The sequence below is a fragment of the Etheostoma spectabile genome, chromosome 12 (genome assembly GCF_008692095.1).
Source record: "Etheostoma spectabile isolate EspeVRDwgs_2016 chromosome 12, UIUC_Espe_1.0, whole genome shotgun sequence".
Taxonomy (NCBI): domain Eukaryota; kingdom Metazoa; phylum Chordata; class Actinopteri; order Perciformes; family Percidae; genus Etheostoma; species Etheostoma spectabile.
The window spans coordinates 14,042,123-14,066,602 of NC_045744.1; the positions used below are offsets into that span (position 1 = coordinate 14,042,123).

The window sequence follows — 24,480 nt, forward strand, 5'->3', positions numbered from 1 at the left end:
ATGGGCAACAAAAAGATGTTTTTACAGACAGCATTACAAAATCAGTAAAAATATCTTACTTTTTCGTTGTTATTAATTATTATGTTATATTTTATATTGTGTTGAGGTGAGGTAATGTAAGTAAGTGATTGTCAAACTGGGGTCTGAGGACCCCCAGTGGTCTTTGAAAACCTTTAAGATTCATTAATTTCCTTTTCTTTTAAAAAGGTTTCATAGGTCAACAAGTATTTTAATTTTACAATCTATTTTAGGTCATAGATTACTTTCCAATCTAACCATATAACTAATCTAATCCAAAACTCTTAGATTTTATTTTTTCAATGGATAAACGACACAGATCACAACTGAAGCCACATGTGCAAAACTCTAACTACAGTCTGCATTACCAATGGTCACCTGAGCTGAACAGTTCACATCACCTGCAAAACTCATTCCAAGCAACACAACTCTTCACACTTGTCTCAAAATAGGCTCAGTGCAGCAAACACTATGAACAAACCTCACTGAGATATCACACGCTGTCACTCAGAACACACTGATTAAAAACACTAGCACCAAACACCAATACAGAAAATACTAACTTTTCATCTTTACAGTTTGAACAATTTGAGTGACTTTCACACTACTCAATAGTTTTTTTTTTTAAAAAAAGATGGATTTTGTAATATACCCATTTTTATGTAAAGACTGAAAATCAGCAGTTTGCTTCAATTTAGTGTTTTGTCTCTAATTTATGGGGAAAAAACTGAAAGTACATAACAGTAACAAAGAATAGTGTGACTAACCCTGTCTTTCTCAAGCATCATGTGGCAAGTTTTCTTCATCACATTGGATGTCTGCATCATCTCTAAATACTAATGACTGTTGTATTTCCACTGCTTCCACATCCATTACTTTCTGAAAAACATTAAGATTGCAGTTTTACTACAGTGAAGACACCGTGTGTTTGTATTCTCAGACATGTTGGTATCTTTGCTCTTTTACCTGTTCACTGTTTCTCTCAAACGGTACAGTGTATAATTGTTTCATTCTAATTTGGTGTTTGCATAGAAAAAAGGCTTTCAGAGCTTTCTATTTATAAAGACTTAGACTTCTCTTTATTAATTCTTTTGGGATGACTCCCGCAAGGAAATTGAAATTTCCAGCATCAGTTTTAGCAAGAATACAGTATAGATAACAGTAATACAAATAGTAATAATAATAATAATAAGAACCTTTGGCTATTAGCATGTGAACAAAGTGCTGTTAATCCACAGTTTTGTGCACGTTGTGGTTAAAGCCTTGGGATAAGTCTGTAGTTTTGAAAACTGTGTTCAAGCAATGAAAAACGAACTAGTTTGGTCCACATGAAATGCTGCTGTGCCGACTGTAGTTAGTTTTGCACATGTAGCTTCAGTTGTGCCCTCTGTCGTCTAGTAAATGAAAATAAAACTGTAATACATGTCTAATATCTTTTAAATACATTTCTTGTATTGTTCTTTTAGATAACCAAACTATAGAAGTGTAAAAAATAGGCTACATCAAATTACTCCAAGGGAAGGGGTCCGTGGTATATTCTCTATCTTGTAATAGGGTCTTTGGCAGAAAAGCAATTGAAAACCTCTGATGTAAGTTAGCATGGAAAAACAGATGTGAACTGAAGAAAAAAAAAAAATAATTCATTTACATGGTTAATCAGTGTTTGTCTTTATTTCAATATACAAAAAGATGAATGTATTCTCATCTAGTTTATATTTCTAAGCATTTCAACTCAGTTACCATTCGTACTGTTTTAGTGAAACCAACCAACATACATCACACACACACACACACACACACACAAAGTTCACATAAACAGGGAAGGTCACACAATTCAGTCAAACATCCATTCACACAATGACAAATGAACAACATATTGACTGTAAATCAAAAAAAGGATTTTGCTTTCACAGGATTCACACATGAAAAGGAAGCAACCCTTTACATTTGTCAAGTAAATATATACACGATAGTTGATTTGTTTTTCCTTTTTTTGAAGATGAGACTGACTCCGTGTTAGTGTTACTAACGAGGTACTGCATGAGGTAACTGGTTTTTCTGTTCAGAAGAGCTGGGTGTTAGACAGCATTTGGAGGTAACAAACGATGACGGTAGATTTTCCTTCGTGATCGTTGTTTTTCTGGCACAATACGTGAAAGCACCTGGGACATGTTCAGCTATTGACACAAACATTCAACCCACAGCACTTCTATGCTGTCGGTCTTAATGCATGTCCTCATCAGAACACGATCCAGGTGTGATGAGATGTACTTTATTGATCCGCAGAAGAAAACTGCTAAGTCACAGCTGAGTTTAACTACTTAAACTATGATATTCAAGTGACTATTGCTGTATAATATATATATTGCTGGACTCTTGGACCACGCACATGCCACTGTTTACATGAATCACAATGGGGCTGCATTATCAATCAATCATGTAGTTATAGACACATTGATGATTTCCAAACACTAAAAACCATTATCCTGTAGGGATTGATATTTTTTTTTTCCCCAAACTGCACATGAGCAAGCGTCACATACTACAGTTACACCACTGTTAAAATCACTATCTTTCCACAGCACTAATCAAAGCACAACAGATGAGCCTGTGTGTCCAACATGGTTTAACTATCACCAAACCGGTCAGAACATCACATTAACGGGTTAATATTGAGGTAATACTGTTCAAACCGGCATTTCCAGCAAGTGGCCAATCACAGAAGCCGCCAGCGCCAAATTATCAGGGATTTGTTTTCGTGTGTGCGTGCGTCTGTTTTTTGATGATCCACACACTAAGCTTTCTTTTACATGTGTTACCTACACAGCTTCTGATTCAGAGGAACGGATACCATTATTCATAGAAATCAGTAAACCAACCACTATTCTTGAACTATATCTATATATTAAAAATCACAGGGCTAGTTGTCAAAATTACTTTTAAATATGCAGAGGTGGAACTAAAATATCCCTTTCTGTTTCTGTGAAATGAGAACAACACAATAATGTCCTGATTTTTTTTTTCTTCAAACAGATCAGTGTTCGGCAACTGTGTGTACAGGTGTATTTACAAGAATCGGCCTCTCTTCTTTTAGGTTTGTACAGCATTAACACCATACAGGATTAACACCATGACAACTAGTCAGGCTCTATTTAAAAAGAAATCTCAACAGACAAAGAGGCCCAACCGGCAATAAAATATCTCAACTACTAAAACACAATAAAATACATAACACAACTTGATATACATGTAGAAAAAGCCTGAGGTACTTGTCAGAATATCTGAGGTCAGTCTGGAGGAGTAAGCAGCTGCGGGCTTACCCAGTCAAAAAACACACAAAAAAAATATAAGCCTCACATAATATCATTAGCGTTATTCACAAATAATACATGTACAATGTACATCTACAAATCCTTGAGTGTCCTGGAATAGTCACAGCAGCATAACGGACATTCAATGTATGGTATTCATGTTATGGTACAACTATGGCATTGCATTTGAGACAAAGGCAACCATTTGAGCTCTCCTTGCATGATGTATAGTGACTGAGGTATCTGGGAACTGGTGTCCAACTGAGTCTATTGAACAAATACCCATGCAAATTAAAAACAGACATGTTGCTTACTCAAGTATGGCCCTCGCAAGGATAAAACCCAATTATCTGCCCATGGTTCTTACTTTAAAACCACTCTATCCATCTCACATCATACACACACACACACACACACACACAAACAAACACATTGCAACTCCAGACACCTAGTCCTGGCACTGGCAAAGGAGTAACTCCAAATTTCTACAATTAAAAGAACAAAATAAAATCCAGGAATATGTCCACGATAGCTAGCTGGATAGCTTGGCTCTCAACTTAGAGAAAATGTTCCAAAGAAGCGTACTGGATACCTGAGAGGTAGTTCCCCTGGGACAAGACACTTGTCCCAAATCTTCAAAAAAAGTCCACAATGTCCAATACAACTGCTCAGCTCCCATTTTAGCTCCTCCCATGCGATAAAACAGCTGTGCTCCGATTCTTTTGATCTTTTTTTAATTTATTCTGAGGCATTCACAGGTTTAAAATAAGGGAGCACAAACGCATTTAAAAATCGAGACGCTTCGACCCCTGAGGAAGATGAATATATTTTGTCTAACAGTCTCAAAACGGTTCCTCCGAGGTGCGCAGCAAGTCGTCCGAGGTTTGGAGCAAAAGTTAATTTCACTTGGCCACAGACAATCATGACCAAGACAGGAAAAATGACAACAATAACAACTTATGAGGTAATAAAAATAGACTAAAACAAGAAATACATGAGGTAATGACGACATTTAAGATTTGACACATGGGTATTATCAGATGTGCCCTTCGCATAACTTATTACTACTTCAAACCTACAGCAGATGGATGTGTTAGTAAGATCCGATTTTAAACACCAAAAAAAAAAAAAAAACAGAAAGAAAATACCAGTATTGGGATAAAATAGCAGCTGCATTTAAGTTGCTAGTTGTTGTTTTTTTTGTGATTTTAAATATTCACGGAGATCCGCTGAGTTTGGATTCAAAAAATAAAGTCAGGAGCTCAGGTGAAGGATGGGGTCACCCATTCAGGTGCTGGACTCTTTGGGAGGTAGGTCCTCGTTGGTGAGAGATGTCACAATGCAGACGGGGATGTCTGAGGTAGTGCTGCTAATCGTTCTGGCGATCTGGCCAATGCGCTCCTCGACGCAACCGGCAGACAATCGGGCCTCTGCGTCGTGGTCCCAGCATTCTTCGATGGTCTCGCACATCTGGCTCAGACCCTGTAGACACAAAGCAAAAGTTATAGACGCGTAAGTCCCTAGTTCTGTTTTCTTTCTTACTTACTAAAAAGGGCACTTTTTGTAGACATAAGTTTAGAACTCAAACAATAAATAAAAATCCATTTTACAGGACAGAAATTCCTCATTTTTCTGTGGCCTAAAGATGTAAATATAACTGCCATTGTTATATCAGAAACTAGAAAAACACAACTGATTCAGAGAACTATGACCTCAGACGATTGACACTGTTTAAGAAAATAAAAAAAGAATGCATGGCATTCTGGTATTGCTGTTGAAACTACTGGTTCTATTTTTCCACTGTTACTCACAGGATGTTTGAGCCAGCAGTCCTTGATGGCTGGACGCATCTTCTTATGCACGACCACATCCTGCAAATCCTCCAGGGAGGGATGCTGGCCTATTTCATCCTCAAACGGCAGCATGTACTCGCCAACTGTACCTGGGGAGGGGCAGTAAGGGCACAGGATGGAAAGCGTTACACAGAGAACAAGTCAGCGTTTGGATTTGGAAAATCCGAAACTTACTTTCCGTTTAAAGTGCCCATATTATGTCCATTTTCAGGGTCATAATTGTATTTTGAGGTTGTATCAGAATAGGTTTACATAGTTTCATCAATCAAAAAAAAAAAATTGCACATTGCTGCCACTCCTCTTTTCACCGTGTTTAGGTCTCTGTTTTAGCTACAGAGTAAGACATCTCACTGTCTATCTTTGTTGGGAGTCACACATGCTCGGTAGCTAGGTAAGATCATATCAGCTATATAACTATTCTTCAACTTTGGTCTGTACAAGGCAGGATTAGCTGGGAGACTTCTTCTAAACGAGGGGCAATTTTGGAATACCTGCAGAACAGGGACATGGAAGTAGTCCTATTGTAGATTAGGGTGAACTAGTGTGTGTTGTAGCAGTGTTTTGCCTTTGAGAACAAGCTAGCATGCTAAGGCTAGCATGTGCTATGGTTAGCTACCTCATCTCAGCTAGACAAGTAGAAAGCCGTGCAGATTTTGAACAGCTCACCCGGAGACTAAAGGCAGAGGACATTCAGAAACCCGTATCTCACTCAAAACAGCATGGATAGTTTTTTTTGCAAGTTTGTATGTATGCGTGTGGAAGTACCAGAGACACAAAATAACACCCAAAATCCCAGAAAAATAATAATAAGAAGAAGAACCTTTGGCTATAAGCATGTGAACAAAGTGCTGTTAATCCACAGTTTTGTGCATGTTGTGGTTAAAGCCTTGGGATAAGTCTGTAGTTTTGAAATTTATTTATTTTCATAAAATGGGCACTTTAAAGAGTAACTAACCATCATCTTTAACCAAGATCAGAGAGCATTTCCAAGCACAACCAAAACTAATCCTTTGTCTATTATGTCAGTCTGAAGCAAAGTGACCTTTCACCTGTGTGCGAAGCAGCATTCCTGCACTGTTTGACTCACCATCTGTCTCTGTGCAGCGGGACACCAGCTCCCACAGCACCAAGCCCATAGCATACATGTCTATTCTCAGGAAGGAGTCTCTCTGAAAGTTGATGGCTCCCTCTAGCACCTCAGGAGCCATGTATCGCCTCGTACCCACCTGGCAGGACAAGGGATTCAGGTATATATGAAATATATATATATATATATATATGAAACAAACAAACAAACAAACAAACACACCTTGAATATAGTGGGTTATTGAAGCTTTTTTTGACAACTAAAATAAAAAACCTGTACATACCAGAGTAACTGACTCCATAAAAATTAACTATTTAATATTTACTATGACATTTCTACATTGCAACAACTGTATAAAGTCTAGCTTATGTGAACATTTCAGAAAGATTTGGTGACAATTCCTCAGACTGGCATCAAAGTGCCAATGTGGAAATAAAAGTAGTGAAGTGATTCCATACCTGGCCATGAGTGTCACCTGGAGGTTTTCCTGGTTCAAATCGTACAGCAAGCCCAAAGTCTCCAATGACTGCAGTCAGATCATCTCGTATCATCACATTTTTACTCTTGAAGTCCCTAGAAAATTAATTTCAGGACAAACTCATTAAAACGCTGTAATAATAGAAATGTTTAGTCACACATAGTAGTCCATGGACTTCCAGGGCAAAATTACTAAATCAAGCAGAAGAGAGGAGTACTAAAACTAAATGTAGTCAGATGATTTCAGTGATTTGAGTTTGAAAAGACGGAAACAGTTTGTTTTCTCTACCTGTGTGCAATGGTGGGTTTGGGCCCCTCTCCCTTGTAGCTGGGAATGTCCTCATGGAGGTAAGCCAAGCCGCGGGACATGGTCTCTGATATGTGACACAGCTCACTCCAGGTCACAGTGTTACCCTTCAGGTGGTCTGTCAATGAGCCCTACACACAGATTCAGGAAAAGGGATTAATAACTGCACAAAAATCTAATGTGTCAGAAAATCTACTGTAGTCCTAAGTGTCCATTTATTTAGCCAACCATATCCCGGGAACAGATAGTGTTTGGTCCTGTGTTTGACTTAATTTGCTAGCAACATCGTTGCGGATGCTCCTTTGACACGCTTTTGGCAGAGGGTCTGGCAAAGTGAGACTATGGGTGCTGTGGTTTTAGCGTCCGTGAACTTCAAGTCTGGGGAAAAGGGGCCGGGGGGGACAACTCTCCAGTATTTGAATTTTTACTGCAGTCACTATTTTAAACACAAGCTGTCAGTATTACATATTGCACCTTTAAATTATTACAAACACTGACAAAATTGAAACATTAAACCAAACAGATGACACATGCACAGATGGCACTGAGACAATTACTAGAACTAAGTACGTTTGTGCCACTGTCATAGATAAAAGGTGCTTTGAGGAGAAACCGTGACAGTCACTGCACACATGTAATGCTACATTCGTGGTTATGGTAATTATTGTTCAATCCTACTTTTGATGTGTTAATGCCTTTGTTGAGAAGTCCAATGAACAGGATATTCTGGTAGCCTCAAGCAGGACTGGGTAATATATCAATGTTATATTGATATCGCCTTATGAGATTAGATATCGTCTTAGATTTTGTGAAGTGATGACATTTTCTGAACTTACCAGACTGTTATAGCTGTTCTATTATTTACCTTTACCCCCTAAGTCAATCAGTCACTTCTCGTGATTATTTATCAAAAATCTCATTGTGTAAATTACATTTTGTTAAAGCAACCATAGTCAACAATACAATATCAACGCAATATCGACATTGAGGTATTTGGTGAGGAATATTGTGGTATTTGTTTTTCTCCATCGGCCATCCCTATCCTCAATGTGTTTAATCATATAGTATTATTTCAGGCACACACATTATGACCATTTTTGACCAACAACATTTTCTGTTTTATTTTTTACCCTACATGCGAAAACGCTGCATAAATCTAAGAAAACAACTCTATCACTAAAAGGTATACGGACTTGCAGACTTGCCACAAGTAAAAATCCACTTTAATAAAAGCTGCCATGCTCTTTTGTTGAGGTAATAAAAGGCATCTGCCAATATTGGAAAACATCCAGCAGCTCTAGTAAACATGAGCCCTATTCTTATATGTGGGTGGGGGTGGTGGAGGGGGGGGTGGGGGGGGGGGGAGAGAGAGAGAGAGAGAGAGAGAGAGAGAGAGAGAGAGAGATGTAAGATGTGCACTCACCCTCTCATGAAACTCCGTAATAAGCCACAGCTCCGTCTCCAGGTTGGTGCCGTGCTTCTCTGCAGCGATGTAACGTAAGAGGTTTTCATGGCGCATCCCTGGAGTCAGGAATATGTCCCGCTCGTTTTGCCATGACTGCTTGTCCTACGCAAACACACAGACCAGAAAGTGTTAAGGTCTTGGTGATTTATACAATCAATTTTTAAAAAAGAATCTTAATTCATGATTACTCATAAGTTACACAAAGCTGCTAGCGCCAGTTTGTGCCTCTTATGTATAAACATTACATTCCAGTCAAATCTTTTTCTGTGGCTGTTCCCGCTACAGAAGGTGTCTCCAGGAGCACATTTTGCCTTGATGACACAGACAGATTTAAAATGTGAAAACAATACCAGCAGTGCTCTCGTGGCTGGTAAATATACCCATCCACTGGGTGACAAAAAATATGTTTTAAAGTGCCTATAATATGCTCATTTTCAGGTTCATAACTCATTAAGAGGTTGTACCAGAATAGGTCTATGTGGTTTCATTTACAGAAAACACTATATATTTGTTGTACTGCACATTACTGCAGCTCCTCTTTTCACCCTGTGTGTTGAGCTCTCTTTTTCACTTCTGTACCATCTTTGTTGGGAGTCACACATGCTCAGTAAGTACTGCTAGCTTGTCAGTTAAAGAGCATGAGCGAGTGCCATGCTAGCAGCTAGGCGAGCATTATTAAGCGTGTTACAAAGTGACGCACGTCCGTCACGGAAGTAAAGGCTGGACTACATTAGAGCTGTACTGGAGCAGTTTGTGAACAGTGTTTTCGGTTGCAGTGGTAAGTCCTTTTGGGGTGGACTTTGGGCTTTTTACTTTGTAAACCTATAGCGTGCACAAAAAAAGATATACAACATAATAAAGGAAAGGGAAAAAGCATAATATGAGCACTTTAACCTCTGTTCCCAAACAAAGATGGTAGCCAAAAATGAATGGAAAAAAAAAATCCCCATTTTCAATTTGTATAACGTGAACAATGCGACTGTAAAAATATCACATATGTTGGTATATACTGATGTAACAATATTTTAAATTAAAAAAAAAAATTAAATGTAAAATATTTTGCTTTGACATAAGTCTTTTGTGGTTGCCTGGATTATTTTATTTATTTATTTATTTTATTATTGATTGCTTGGCACCGACTCAAAAGTAATGTTAATAACCAAGAGGAACAAACTGGAAGCCACAACACAGCATAGAAAAGCTTGAGGAAAGCTTACATAAATGCCTTGAACTCATGGACATACCTGAATAGGGAAGACCTTTACAGCAACATATTCGCTCATCAACTGGGCTTTCCAAACACAACCAAAGCGCCCCCTAGCTTTGATTTCCAGCAGCTGCAGTGGTTTCAGACCCACCAAGGGGGATGGAGGAGCTGGTCCAGGATCCTGAATGACAGACAAGAAAAACAAGGTTAAGTTCTGTTCTTCTGCTAAATTGATTGTTGGCACTTCTCTTACCCCTAGAAAAAAATCTTACAAGGAATATAGTAGAAGAATTGGGTGACATACAGTACAGAAACATGCGGTGAAAGTCTAATCTTTATGCACCACAGATTACTACCAGAATCAGACTGGGGTATGGCCTCTCTCACCTCGCTCAGGTCTACATGTCCGTAAGGAGGTTTGCGGTGGCGGTACATCCACAAGGCCAGAACGAGGGCCAGGGACAGCACACAGAGAGGCAGCAGGGAGTACACAAGCACGTTGAGCAGTGACGGCACTCGGGGTGGAGGCCGGATTTTTACTGTCAAGGAGTAACAGAATAATTACAGCACGACAGCTTTTTTTTTTACATGTAGGTTATAACCAGCGTCCCTCCCTGCAAAACCTGATTTAAAAAGAGACGGGTAACATTTTGTCTAGATTGTCCAGCCTTGATCCTTACAGACGGACACTACAGAGTCTTTAAATCATACAACAAATAGGCTTGTGCTAAACATCTACTTTCGGTTACCTTACTAGTCAATATTGGACTATGCATAGATTATTATAGTGTAGTCTTTTATGGTGCAATGGCATTTTAAAGAAAACTAAACAAAACAATACAACAATCAAGAAGGCAAAGGACCAGATTTAGGCATTATTTAGCAACATTTAAAAGGAAACAAATCACCACGTCTGTGTAACATGCATCAATCAGTGTGATATACACCATGTACTACCAGATGCAAGGTTATGCTTTACTCCCACTAATAGGAGGGGAAACGCAAAGACCTATTTTTTGCTTGTACTAAATGCGGGACGCATTTGCCGCTCACCTCGGTTGCCACTGCCAATCATGTCAGGAAGGTGGGTGAATCGTTCATTGCAGTAGTTGCCCTCGCAGCAGCAGAAGAAGACCTGAGGGTTTTCCTCCATGGAGACACACTCTTGTCTAAAAAGGTAGATGACAATCCTAAATTAGTATGTAAATGCGTTTCCCATGTGATAGTACACACGCCATTACAAAACGAGAAAAGATTTTTGGAATTCTATGAGTTGATTTTGAATTTGTAGAGCTTGAAATTCACAAATGTGAATAGATTTTTTTGCACAGCCCCAACAATTACACCATGCCAATGACAGTTTTTGTGACAGAATTATTTTTTATTAAAAGAGACCAGATTTTTTTTTGCACACCTCTAAAAGATAGTAAAACTAATATTTTGTGATCTGGACTCGAATCTGGTATTGCGATCTGGTAATGCGATCTGGTAATGCTGCCTGTGTATGAACCATACAGAAACTACAATGTATCTGGTAGTTAAATGAGGAAATAAAAAAAACATTTATTGACAATATATTGATTTGTTAACATTGTTAATTATCACTATTCAGGTCACTCAAGGAAAGCCATGATTCAATCACAGGTTCACTAACACTAAATGCTATAATTAGTCTTTGTAACATTGACTCTCCATTTGCTCACAATTTCCAACCTGTCCATCACTCTTGATTTTCTGCAACTATTTTATTCTCCCTTTATAGTTATAATTTCAGCAAATAGCACTTCAGACTGAAGCGGTTTCCCCTGAAAACTCAACAAATTTGTACCTGCAAAACCTACAATTTGTCCACATCCAATGTCAGCAAAGTTTTGGGAAATGTGCTTTTAGAGTAATATTGTACATGCTGTGTTTAACTCTAATATGCCACCAGAAGACCCATAATAGCCGTATGCCACTGTGAGACCCATAATAGCACTCATTTTTATCTTGACTCTCTCAAAAGCTGCATGTCAATCTTCGAACTACCTTTAATAATCAGAAACAAATTGATGGGTAGGATAAAACACATTACACAAAAACTAGCTATTTTATTGCTGGCTAATGTTTTTTATACACCCACCCACCCAAATGGATGCATCATCCGGGGTTAGGCCTGCACGATTAATCATGATCTCAATTCACCCTGTTCACAAATTACCGTAATTTAATAATTTATATATATATATATATATATATATATATATATATATATATATACCATACCATATACATACATACACAAACAGACTTTGATTCTCATTTAATTTTACGAGTCGACTGCATAACAAATGCTGCTACTTTCTTCTGTAAATTTTAAACAGACTGTATAAAATAGGTTTTAAAAGGGATCCAAGCGCTGCAACGCTCACCCTTCTCTTTATTGAAGCCACAGTGTTTACAGGCTTGTGGTGATGCGCAATGTGCTATAGGTGCCAAAACAAATCTGTTTTGTATTGCCAATTTGTTTTGTTTTGTCATGGTTATATGTGTGCAATAAACATTAAACTTCCTGAGAAAAAGAATCATGGCAGAGAATTAAAAAAAAAAATCGTGATTCATATTATCCCTGAATCGTGCAGGCATATCTGGTGTAGGTTAGTATAGTTTTGTTTTCTCCAGATAGCCTTTATGAGCTACTGGAGGTCTCCAGCTTTTTCTAAACGCAGTGGCTTGAATATTAAAAGGACTAAAAAGTTTGATCACGCCACAAAGCTCTGGACAGACTGCTGATTAAGCTAGTTTAAAACTCTCCTCCTTACTTACAAATTCCTGAGTTGCCCAGTGCCACCATATCAATCTGCCATCATCAGGCTGGGGGCACAGAGCTGTGCTCTGCACCGCTGATACAGACTATCTGGTAACCCTTGAGATTTATATATTGGTGATGCGGCAATGCAAATAAGTAAGACAGTCCTGCATCTCTACATTTTGTCATTATTTATTATATTTTACATGTTGTATGTAAAGTTTGGATGTTTTAGGGCCGCAATTACTGATTTCCCATGCTGATAAATCTGTTTATCCATCATTTACTCTGTAACATGTAATTAAAAAAAGAAAATGCCCTTCAAAAATGTTCCCAAAGCATGAGATGTCATCTTTAAAATTGCTTGTTGTGTGTGACCAAGGCTGTGGTGGAATTTCCAGAAACACCATGTGGTAAGATGAGACAAAAGGGAAAGCCAAGACAATATCAGGTCATTCATAGGTCACAGGTTAGGGGACTAGAATATTCGGCCAGTCTCGAATAACCAAAACTTTTCATGTATAATTATGTCCGTCTCTGCAGATTCGGGGAATCTAGGCAGCTGTTTGATCAAGGAATGTTTTGTCTCCTTATTGGAGGTTGGGGGGCCAGCCACACTTAAGCATACTTTCCAGAGAGAGAGCAAAAGGCTGAACAAGGTTTTAGTTTCTGTGTTTACGGTGCCTGCAATATCTTTGTTGACCTTAAAAGGTTCAGCTAAACGTAACACCTCCAGCATAAATTTAAATTTCAGGAAGACAGGACCTTCAAAGAGTTGGGACGGCACTGCACAAAAGCACATCGTGGTTAAATTGTACTTACTGCTTATTTGTCTCCTCAATTGTTCATTAAATGATTCTGTGTAAGTCATCCGTCTCCCGTACCTTCTTCACGTGTGGGGGGTTGGGAACCGGAGGGTTGCTGGTTCACGTCCCCGTATGGACTAAAGTACAGAGTGTGGATTGGGAGCTGGAGAGATACTAATTCACCTCTTGGGCACTGCCAAGGTGTTCTTTTGCAAGACACTGTACTCCATCAACCACTCGGGGCGTTGGTACAGCACTGGCAGCCCACACACTCTGACATCTCTCCATTTGTGCATGAATAGGTCCTCAGAGTGTGTGAGCGTGTGTGTGTGTGTATTTTAGGCATGTGTGTAGTTATTTGTAACTGAGTGTAAATAGTAATTCCCCACTGGGGATCAATAAAAAGCATAAATTAAGTTTAATATGAAATTAAATATTATAAATTAAATTAATGAGTTGTGCTGCTCCTGAGTTTTTCCCTTAACAAAAGGCCAAAAAGGGCCAATGGCCAAAAAACCTTACAGGTCATTCTCACTCAGTTTGAGAAGCCAGAACCACTAAATTGTTGCAATTTCTCCAGTTGATCGGCTGATTGAAAAATGGTTTCCGCACAAGTTGTTTTATTTCTGTCGCTGAAAATGCCCCGGGTCAAAGAAATATAGATATATCGAATTACATGTGGGTACTGAAGCAGATATTTGTGTTGTACTCCCTGCCAGTCCCTCTGGGTTCGAGCCAGACACGTAAAATATAAACGTAAATGATGACCTCGCTCAGTGACCCGACCTGTCATAGCAGTTGAAGTCATCCAGCCAGCAGCCTTTCTTCACCAGCTTGATGGTTCCTGAGGAGTTGAGCCAGGAGGCATAACAGTGCAGTCGCTTGTCCTTCTCCCCCTCGCAGCGCTCAAAGCCGCTCTGGTTGGTCCTCTCCGTACGCCAGTTATCATTGTAGTACATGCACTCCCGGGTCTCTGCTTCGCCCAGACTGTACCCTGAAAGGGACAGAAGGCCTCAGTCAGCTCACATCATAATGAATTGAAACTCAACAGCGGAAGCACAACATATGGTGCAGGATACGCTCAATGCCATGAAGAAACATCTCTGAGCAGAGCCTCTATCATCATTCTGGCAGAGGGCCAAGTTTGGGAGCTCGCTATAGTAAAAAGGGAGTTCCTCTGGGCTTAGAAATTGTTGCTGAATAGTAGTTCAGCTTAATCAAATTCACAAAAAAATATTTTCAGAGAGTAACAACTAAAGAGAAGTAAAAAAGACAATTTAATTAGCTATAGAAAAAATAATGGTATGCCCTACTGTGATATAGAAACACAGCACGCTTTGTCATGCCACTTCTATAGATAAAGACTCCTGTATACTGCTGGAGTTTGACACATCTGGAAAAGACAGATAAGACCTTCTTCTTTAAAGGGCTTTTACTGTCATTTAGCAGGAAATAATTTCCCTAACCAAACCGAGATTTGACAAAAGCTGTCAGTCTCCTAACATTCAATCCTCTTTGTGGATTGAATGTTGAACACACTCAAGCAACACATTTAAGATGGGTTTTTGATGAATAATGAAGCAGATAAGATGCTGTACATGTAATTCCCGATGTCCCCTAATCTTTGTTCACAGCAAAAATAGTGCATGTCTCTTTAAATCCCAGCCTATATGAGGCTGCCCATCCCCCAGCGTTACCCCCACCAATCTCTCTTTCTCTCACTCACACACACACACACACACATTCATTATAGTATATAGGGATGCATGCAATGAACAACCAAACATCATGCTCATTATTAAGGATCATAGGAAGGTAGTAGGGACACACAGCAGTGATGCTCCATTGAGCCGAGATGGCATTTCTGATATCTGTGGTCACATGATCCGGGAGGACTTTTACTACAATATCATTCCCCAACCCCCCTCCCTCTGTCACTTACTGAGGCTTACACACAACAACATGAATTCTGGAGAAGCAGCTTACAATACACTCCGAGCACTAATCTATAAACCCTAAAGGCATTAGCTACAGTGCTACTTGGCACACATGAGACAGCACAATAAAAGATATTTAGTACATGTCGTAGAAAACTAAAAAAAGTGAGGGGGGGAAAGTGGACAGTATCGTTTCCAAAACAACTATAGGGAAAACCTAGCTAGGGGACAAAGGTAAACATGTTTTGAACACACAATAAAACCATGAGTTGCAAACACTGGCACAAAAAAAAAAACGCCAAACAAAAGAACAACAAACCTTGCTCAATGCTAAAATTTCACTTGGTAGTAAGTCACAGGCTTTGGAAACGGAACTGTGTAACATTCATCTTAATTTAGGGTAAAAGACCTAACTTAAGACAACAGCTTCTGTCTCATCAAATCAAACGCACATCGATTTATAAAAAAAATTATAGTCAGAGAAAGTGTGTTTTCAATGGCTCTTTTACACCACAAACAAGAGTGCAGACCTTAGGTTTCAGGGTGTTGATGCAGCTGCTGCCTTCTATTCTTGCCACTGTTAAGAAAGGCGAAGGGGACGCAACAGTTTTAATCTTGGATATCTTTTATTGCAACATTGTCAGCATTAAATGCCACTCAATGTAATTTAATATATTTTCGTTTTATACAAAAAGTCCCAGCTATTGCTTAATTATTTCCCGTGTGTGAACTAGATGTGTACATGTGTGAAAGGGGAGGGGGGGGGGGGTAAAAGGCGAAAAGGCGATAGATGAGTAAGAGAATAAAATCCCCACAACTGACCGATAGTATCTACCACTGCCAACAAAGTTTAAACAACTAAACACACGTAAACTCGCTCGCGTGTCGACATTTCAAACGGAGACTGTCTCTCTGTCTGTCTCTCTCACACACACACACACACAAACAAACACACACATTCAGACAAAAAGGTGTCTCTACTCCGACTCGAAAAAGAACTGTTGCAAATTCGGAACCAACAATAGCAGCTTACCTGCGCATAAAGTTCCCAGAAGAAGTGAACAAGTCAGCCATGAAAAAGACATGTTCCGTTTTAAATACAGGACAGAGATTTCCCCCGCTTCCCGACGCGAACATTAAAACTCAGGTTGTCCAAAACATCAGTCCAGGATCAAAACGACCACAGGCCTCCGGTCCCTCCAGCAGCCTAACCACCACCACAACGCGTGTCAATAGCCGCGACGCTGCAACAATGTTGCAAGAAAAGATAGGAGCGATTAACTGACTGCCAGACTGTTAGTCCGTCAATATGTGCAGCATTTCGCATTGGAAGTGGATCCAAAAGCCGAATGGGAAGCCGTTAAACCAGCCAAGACGAAAGCTCAGCGCTCTTTTTGAGGTTATTCACTTGAATAGTAGCACCGCTGCATCGGGAGGTCGGTCGGGGTTTACATGCATGTTACTGATCTGTGTCCAAAATGGCTTCTAAATGGGGAATGGGCTGCAAACAGGGAAACCCGGATGTGTAAACACAAAGAGGGGAATTCAGGCAGCAGCGTGTGACCTTAACACGTCTCCGATACACGCCTGAAATTACTTCATTTTAGCCTCGTATCTAACATAAAAAGCCTACATATAATATTTAAAATCCTAAAAGATGCCTAACGGTAGGAATATGAGGCGTTGGGGATAGATGTGTGTGCTTTCTACGGTGGTGTTTGTCCCGGTTCCAGCTGATAAACACTTGCACTTTTTGTGGTCAGAGTTGGTATTTTACAGTCTACTTTTCGGTTCTTATTATTAAGCCCGGGGTTTAAATTACATTATGAGGTTGTGCCTAATGATTTAACCGGTTACACGTAGATGGTAGTGCAACATAGTTTCCGCTTTAAGAAAAAAACAGCCTACGTGTGTTATTGAAATAATGTATTGCAATATTTTAACTGTGAAAGACCAGCTGACCACATATAAAGACAACTCTATAGGCTGAGGTACGTTATACACAGTCTTTATTTTGAAATAGCCAGTACTTACAAATCCAATTTAAAATATTAACGTATTAGCTCGTACCATATTTACATTATTTAGTAAGCCTATATATATATATTTTATCGATGTAAATGGGATTGATGTCTCACAAAAAAGTATAATAAATTCTGTGTTTTTTTTCTATCTGTTTTTTTTTCTATCTGAATGATCTTTTATGCATAAGTTGCAGTGCTAAAAATAACCGACCTCATTTGGAGTAACAGGATACAAAATATGCAATTGAAAATTCGTTCTAATTACTCATATTACCTCCAGACAGTGTTAAATATAAAATATACCTCACGCAGCAAAACCAAAACAGAGCCAAACCATTGCTCATAATCGCTAAGCATTTTTTGTTATCACAAAACAGGAAGTGTGTGACAATATTCTTCTCCTATTTCCAAACATGATATTCATTTAATAGTATTTCTCTTCATAACCACTAAATAAGATGTAACATGACGTTTTTTTAAATGCTTTTTGACAAAGGGTTGGTCAGCCTGCCCACTGACCAAGTCTCCAAGCCAACAGACCATCACGTTTAGAAGTATTTCTCTCAAAAAAGTCAAGGTTCAAGTAATTTCCCCTGACTAATTGGGTATGCTTCTCTCCCCAGGAAATGCATACCTCCATTAGAGCAATTAAACAAGGCTTATTGAAAATATAAAATAGATGTCTATAACAATAACAGAATGCCATGGCATATGTTTGCTTTGTAGGCCATAGCATTCAATATACTCTTTCAAAATGGAAATCCTTTGTGTAAAATAATAGATCCCATTATCATAGAAACTCAGCAATGACTTTGTTAAAATGCCATTAGGCCTTGCTCACAGTTTCCCTCTCTCTTTCTCATCTTTGACTTCCAGACTAATGGCATGTTGGTGACACCCAGACAATTCATGCAGCAAATGGCCTATGAATAAGGTTAGCCGTATAGGTAATCGCTCTTAAACTAGTGCCGCTCAATGTAACTCAAGACCAAGCATTTCCTCATTAAGCTCTCCTATATTGACCCTGTAACTCGATAGAGAGGCCATGAGCGTAACCTTGTAAAGATAGGTGTTCTGTTGTCATGACAGTTGGAAGAGAAATCACATTAGTGTTCATCAAAGGTCCACCGGCTACTACCATGGTGTGGCATTCCTAAAAGAATGAGAGCATGGGGAGAAATGATGCAGTGGTGCATAAAAAAACATCAAACTATGAGCTAATCTTGTTGTAAAAGGCTGTTAAATACAACTTATGCCAGACAGGTAACTACATATACTGCATTGTACATATCATAAATATATGTTGTGTGCTTAATATAATGAAATATTGGACATTGTTGGGCAAACTGAATTTATGTGGATAAACCCAGAATGTACGACATAAATTAATGCAGTATTCAGAATGAGTGTTCTGTTCTTTGTTTCGCTTTTGTATTCAAGGAAGAATCAAGTGTCACTGCTGTTAAAATCCCCATTGTGTCTACTTTGGCAACCCTAGGGTGAGCGTCACGACTTCACAGTTAAATAGATAAATGACACTAGGTGGTAGCAGAGATCCTGGAGCTCCCCCGGGGCAGGTGCAGAGACTAATTCAACATGTGCAATATCTCTCTTTCACTCTTGATTTATACATTGTATATGTAGGGGGGGGGGGACACACAGTTTCTATTGTTTACTGCCGACTGCCAAACATTCACTTGTGTGAGGGAATGAGTTTGTTAAAAGGCTGGCTTGTTGTGTGTTTTTTTATTAAAACCTTTTTTTTTTACTCTTAAAACCATTTCATTCCCCTCCTGGATATATTAAATGCCAGTCTATTAATGTGTTCAGTGGTGTTCAGAGTATGTTATTTAACTTGGTAATGGATCCATTAGTATGAGGAGAAGGTATTAAGTTATGGTGTATAACAGGGAGCAATTACCTGAATCATAACCTGCAGCCATTTCTACAGTGAAATGTGGTGGTTAAGTTACTGTTCACACTGAGTAAGAATAAAAGGAGAAAACATGGAAATAACATTAAAGATATTGTCGGATCACTACTTTATTTCAGCCTTTAAATAATTCAGTACAAAAATAAAAACAACAAACAATGTCATACATTTTCTTCATCTTTTATTATTTTACAGCCCCACAGAGTCATAGTGAGATTACTTGACAGTGGGGTGTGTTTGTCCTCAGTGGATGATCTCATCCCTGCAGTTACATTGCCAGTGACGATGAGATGGTTTAGAAGTAGTTTGCCACCCTGCGAACAGACTTGATGTTGGGGTTCTCCGCTTGCCACTCCATGTGGTTGCAGTAGTTTCCTCTCTCCACGATATACATGCGACCGCGGTAGTTAGGCTCCTCATACAGCACCCAGCTGTTTGAGAAAATTAATAAATAACATTAAAATACATTTTAAAATTGCAGTTTACAATGTTATTTATGTGATATTTAGCTAAGTGAGGGAATATAAAGTAAAGTTTATGACATATTTCTGAGAATATTCTATCTGACTTGGCCTATGTATTGTCTAAAATGAAGGTTTAAAATACAAAAACACAGTTTCTTACTTACCTCTTGTGGTTTCTAACAAAATTATCATTACATTATTCATCTTCATTGTATTGTTATGATGGCCAAAATCTTACAGATGGATAGCTATGTCTAGTCCTTGACAAAAACAACAACAACAAATAAACAAGTTACAACCATTTTAAGTCGTCATCTCTCCCCCCACCTCTCTATCTTTCCCATTTTTCTTGTTCTGTCCACAGTCTCCTGACAATAAAGTTCCAATCTTTTAAAAGAAATTTAACTGACCCTTTAAAAAATTAGCCAGGAGTCCATCAATGAAGACACACTACACTAGAATATTCTAGCACATATTCTGTTGCTCACGTGGTCTAACAGGTTCAATCTAACTAAGTGTCCCCCTGCTGCAGAGATACATACGCTCCATCTCCATAAACCTTCAGGGAGTTGATGCAGCTCTTGGTTAGGCCTCTGGCTTGCAGGAAAGGACAGTCGTCACACAGCTCCACACACTGGCCTGAGAAGTTGTCTCCCTCGAACAGCTCCATCCTGTAGTGCTCTCCATGCTGCGGAGGATAATGACATGCCCTCTCGCTAAGTCATAGCAGTAACGTTCGCCTTTGGCCTTTTGCAAAGGATCAAAGCCTGCTCCTTTATGTGACAGTGTCTGAATTGTTTGTGCAAACAATTGTACCTTTAGAAATCTAAAGTGTAAATGTTCACAGAGGATAATATGTATAGCCCATGGCCACAGTATGTCTCAAGGGTTTTCTTTCAGCGAATGGCACCACTATGTGCATGTTAATATGCATCTGTAGTGCAAGACTAACTCCTGCATTATTATAAATCCAAATTAGTGAAATCATTGGGCCTTTCTGACATACACACACACACACACACACACACACACACACACACACACACACACACACACACACACACACACACACACACATACATACACTCTTACCATTCTGACTGGCCTGCAGGAGCCCATGTGATCGTTATGAGCATTCCAGCGCTGGAATTCGGGGTACTCGCCATGCTCCAGAATGTACTGTTGGCCCTTAAAGTCTGGGTGGTCATAGCAGATGTAGGCCCCGCTCTCCACACGGACAGAGTTGACCCTGTTCATGAAGCCACGGTCCTGGAAGTTGTCGCAGTCACTGCAGATCTCCAGTTTCCTCCCAGTGAAACATTTTCCCTCATAGAACACGATCTGGTTGTTTTTTTTGCAGTGAAGAACAGTAAAGATTTCAATAGTTTTCTCCTAACAGATACTTGTGTGGAAAGTGCTGCAAATAGTCTAAAAGATACCTTGTAAATGTGCCACTCAACACTGTTAAAACTACAATTGGAAGTTGGATCAGCCAGACAATACTGCCTTAATGATTGACATTTGTTTGTGATACACATATGATTAATTTTAAATGTGACTGCATCCCTTATTGTAGCACTCACCTTTCCTGAGTACTGAGACATTTTCCACTGTTGGCTGTTCCACACTGGTCACACTGTCTAAGAGTGGAAAAATGTGGACGCTCAGATATATATGGCCAACAGAGAGTGTGGTTGTATCGCGAGGCAGAGGCAACAAAAGCACAACAATGGGGGGTTTAGACATTTCGCCACATGGACAGTTTCCCTTACATGTGCCAGTGCTGATATTGGAGTTTGGCGCTAGGGGGGTCGAAACAATAGAGTGAGAGAGATTTTGCTATGATTGGGCTTTGGGAGTGATGTTGCACTGAGTCAGTGTTGTGGAATAATATTTGGGTGGTGTCCAAACAAGGGGAGTCGAGGAGGGAAAACAATCAGAGAGGGAACGTTAAAGCAGAGGTGAAAGGACATGTATGACCCAGTACAAACACATCTGTCTTCTGACAAGTAGGGCAAGGAACTGGGAAAATGTAGACACAACGAGGTGTTGTCCCAGTCCATGTCTGTGAGTTTTGATGGTGGCAGGTTGAACAGAGCATCCAGATTCCAAATTCTAAAGTAGATTTCACTCTAGCTTTTCTTGATTCTGTTTTTTTTTCTCTGATGCTGATTCAGATCTAACCCTGGATGAACTGAATTTCTCTCAGTTGCAACATCAAAGACTAGCAGTTTTAAGGTTAGGCAGGTGTAGCAGGATACAAAACAGATAAAACCTTTTTTTAATGCAATGTAGGACTTCCACCCCCCCCCTTCCCTTCCTCTCTTTCTCTTTCTCTCTCTCTCTCTCTCCCTCATTTTCTCTCTATCTGCAGTGTGGAGATAAAACACAATTTGAAATGATTTATTGCACTTGAGTGGGTTTTTAGAAATTAGAAAGTTCAACAAGGTTTGGCATTAGCTAAAACAGTCAATCAAAACCATTTCAATCAGGAGAGACTTCATTTTGAGTGAACAATTATTAAAATAATGAATGAGAAAACGGTTTGGCGATTAGACCATTGTGACGTCATAATGAGAATGAGTGAGTGACATTAGAAAGTCTTCCCAAAATAAATTACTCTAAGCTTCATAAGTAACGTAAGTAACAGTGTAAAACAATTGTCTCGGGTGTGTAGATTTAAACGTCACATGGACTTGGACTTTTTTGCCACTGATAACTGCTATTTCAGCCAGCCATTCGTGTATTGGATTGATTTTCTGTATGTGCTCTGAACTGTATGACACCTGGCGAGAGTGTCATTCTTTTATTCTCTTTCATTGGAAATTATATATATTATAATTATATAAAGTGCTAGTTCACGTCAATTCTTTGCATAGACTTATATAGAGATCCGTAGAATCCGTAGTCTGAAGCTGAGGTTAGTTAAAGAGCACTGGGCTAAAGGTATTACACCTCATATACAGTAGGTCAGCCAAAATCGCCCTAAAGCAAACATGCTGTACATTTCATATCCTCTTGTCCTCCTAAGGTTTGAATCCAGCTAATATAAATCTTTATCTGAGTCTGTGACAAATGCATAGATTAATATTTGCAAAAGCCTCATACGTTATATACAGCAGTGGACAAAGGGTGGACAGCTCTTTCATAATGCAAGGATCTGAGCATTGGGAAACTTTAACCCCTGAACACAGTGTACCCAGGGTGAGGAGTGAATGCTAAGTATATAGATTTAACAGAGATACACCTCTCAATGGGAGTACATAAAAGGAGGAACGTGGATGAATACACCTCAGTCATTGGCAGAAACTGAGACGGACGAATCATCAAGGTATGTACACATAAATTAATACATATATAACTTCTTATGTGTATTTTACCTTCCATTCTTTTTTGATCTGTTTAATAACAATAAATAGAAAATCAGTATTTGACATTTTTTGCAATATATTTGCTATCAAATGTCAATATGTATGCATGCTAACAAAACTTGTTTTTGCTCAGAATTTCAATAATTTAAACTATATAATATATAATTCAAATCATTTAAGGAAAATCCTGAGATAATCAAAAAAAAAAGCCTAAACAATAAAAACACTGTTTAATGAGAATGCCATGGAATCTGGAGTACTGCAGGCATTGTAGGCTGCTTTCTACTGTATCATGAAATCTGTGCTTTATTTCTCAAAGGTTGCAGTAATGAACAGAAAAATGAAGTTGTTGGCCTTGGCTTTAACTGTCACCCTGCTGTTTACAGCTGGTGAGTCTGTCACTGATTCACCACTGAATAAACACAACATGTGCTGCTGTACACCAGAGACATCTTCTTTTGTCTTTTAGTCTGTGCTGTACAGGAATACAATTTCAGTAGACTTGTCAGACACTCAAAGGCATTCTTTTCATTTCGCAGCAGACTGCAGGAGTCACATCTAAGAAATGAAAGTAATTGACTTATCTATGAGAGCACAATATCATCCAATGTGGCTTCATGCACACTGTTAACATTTAAGTAGACTAAATCCTCACTAACATCTTGCAAATACTCATGGTTCCAGAAAACACCTAGTCCACATTATGGCAGAATCTTTTCAGATACACTAAAGCCACAGAAAAGGAAAAAAAGATGACTGAAAAATTGGTTTGCTGTTTTTTGTTTTCAGGTGAAGCCCTGAACTGCCACCGGTGTGTCTCCAAAAAGGCTGGAGGAAGCTGTGAGCTCACTGCAGAGAGCTGCAAACCAGAGAAGGATGCCTGCGCTACTGCTCGCTTCCTCAGAGCACCATGTGAGTTTGTCAGCATACTTAAAATTATTCTATAATTAACTAATGCATGACCTCAGTACATGAACCACAATAAAATACAATATGATCGTTGCTGTGGATCATAGTCAAGTCAAAGTTCATTAAAGATAAACATCTGCATGTGTAACATGGCACCAAAATTAGACAGCTATGGGCATTGATGGTGAGGTAAATAAATTGTTCGAGATTTTGAAAAATGTATGAGGAGTGAAAATTGCTTAAAGGTACCATATGATTATCATTTTCAGGTTCATCATGTTTACATGCTTTAAAGATTAAGAAACACTTTTTTTTCTCATAATGTCTGTCTGAATATACTTGTATTGACCTTCTATATATAGTACTATTGTGACATCACCACCGTATGGAAGAGCTCACGCCTTGTTGAGATGCACTGTTTCTGAATATGGAGTACGTGCATTTCTCTGTGGATTAAACTGTTTGTCAGATGTTTGTGAATAATGTGTACGAAAAATACAATTACTCTATACCACAGCGAGGC

The 24,480-nt window shown here is 39.0% G+C and overlaps 2 protein-coding genes across 2 annotated transcripts; both read right to left on the bottom strand.

Annotated features, from left to right (window-relative positions):
* Positions 1–1,670: 1,670 nt before the first annotated feature.
* On the bottom strand, positions 1,671–16,754 carry acvr2ba (activin A receptor type 2Ba). Its single transcript, XM_032531117.1, has 11 exons — positions 16,290–16,754; positions 14,106–14,313; positions 10,779–10,894; positions 10,113–10,264; positions 9,763–9,906; positions 8,477–8,620; positions 7,036–7,184; positions 6,728–6,842; positions 6,270–6,408; positions 5,141–5,271; positions 1,671–4,811 (listed from the first exon to the last, which is right to left on the bottom strand). Exons 1-11 carry the CDS (start codon positions 16,339–16,341, stop codon positions 4,617–4,619), a joined length of 1,545 nt encoding a protein of 514 aa, XP_032387008.1. The 5' UTR covers positions 16,342–16,754; the 3' UTR covers positions 1,671–4,616.
* A 2,623-nt stretch (positions 16,755–19,377) lies between these two features.
* Positions 19,378–21,534, bottom strand: LOC116698898 (gamma-crystallin N-A). The gene is made up of 4 exons (XM_032531120.1): positions 21,261–21,534; positions 20,770–21,018; positions 20,220–20,365; positions 19,378–19,644 (listed from the first exon to the last, which is right to left on the bottom strand). Exons 1-4 carry the CDS (start codon positions 21,279–21,281, stop codon positions 19,509–19,511), a joined length of 552 nt encoding a protein of 183 aa, XP_032387011.1. The 5' UTR covers positions 21,282–21,534; the 3' UTR covers positions 19,378–19,508.
* Between the last annotated feature and the right edge of the window lie 2,946 nt (positions 21,535–24,480).

What these genes read in the sequence shown, in the direction of transcription:
- acvr2ba (XM_032531117.1), bottom strand. Translation starts at nt 16,341, where the DNA reads ATGTCTTTTTCATGGCTGACTTGTTCACTTCTTCTGGGAACTTTATGC. An exon ending in GACTTCAACTGCTATGACAG is followed by an intron (nt 10,895 to 14,105) that starts GTCGGGTCACTG and finishes CTACCTTTTTAG; the next exon opens with ACAAGAGTGTGTCTCCATGG. An exon ending in GATTGGCAGTGGCAACCGAG is followed by an intron (nt 10,265 to 10,778) that starts GTGAGCGGCAAA and finishes ACTCCTTGACAG; the next exon opens with TAAAAATCCGGCCTCCACCC.
- LOC116698898 (XM_032531120.1), bottom strand. Translation starts at nt 21,281, where the DNA reads ATGTCTCAGTACTCAGGAAAG. An exon ending in TGTCTCAGTACTCAGGAAAG is followed by an intron (nt 21,019 to 21,260) that starts GTGAGTGCTACA and finishes AAAAACAACCAG; the next exon opens with ATCGTGTTCTATGAGGGAAA. An exon ending in AAGGTTTATGGAGATGGAGC is followed by an intron (nt 19,645 to 20,219) that starts GTATGTATCTCT and finishes TTTCTCAAACAG; the next exon opens with CTGGGTGCTGTATGAGGAGC.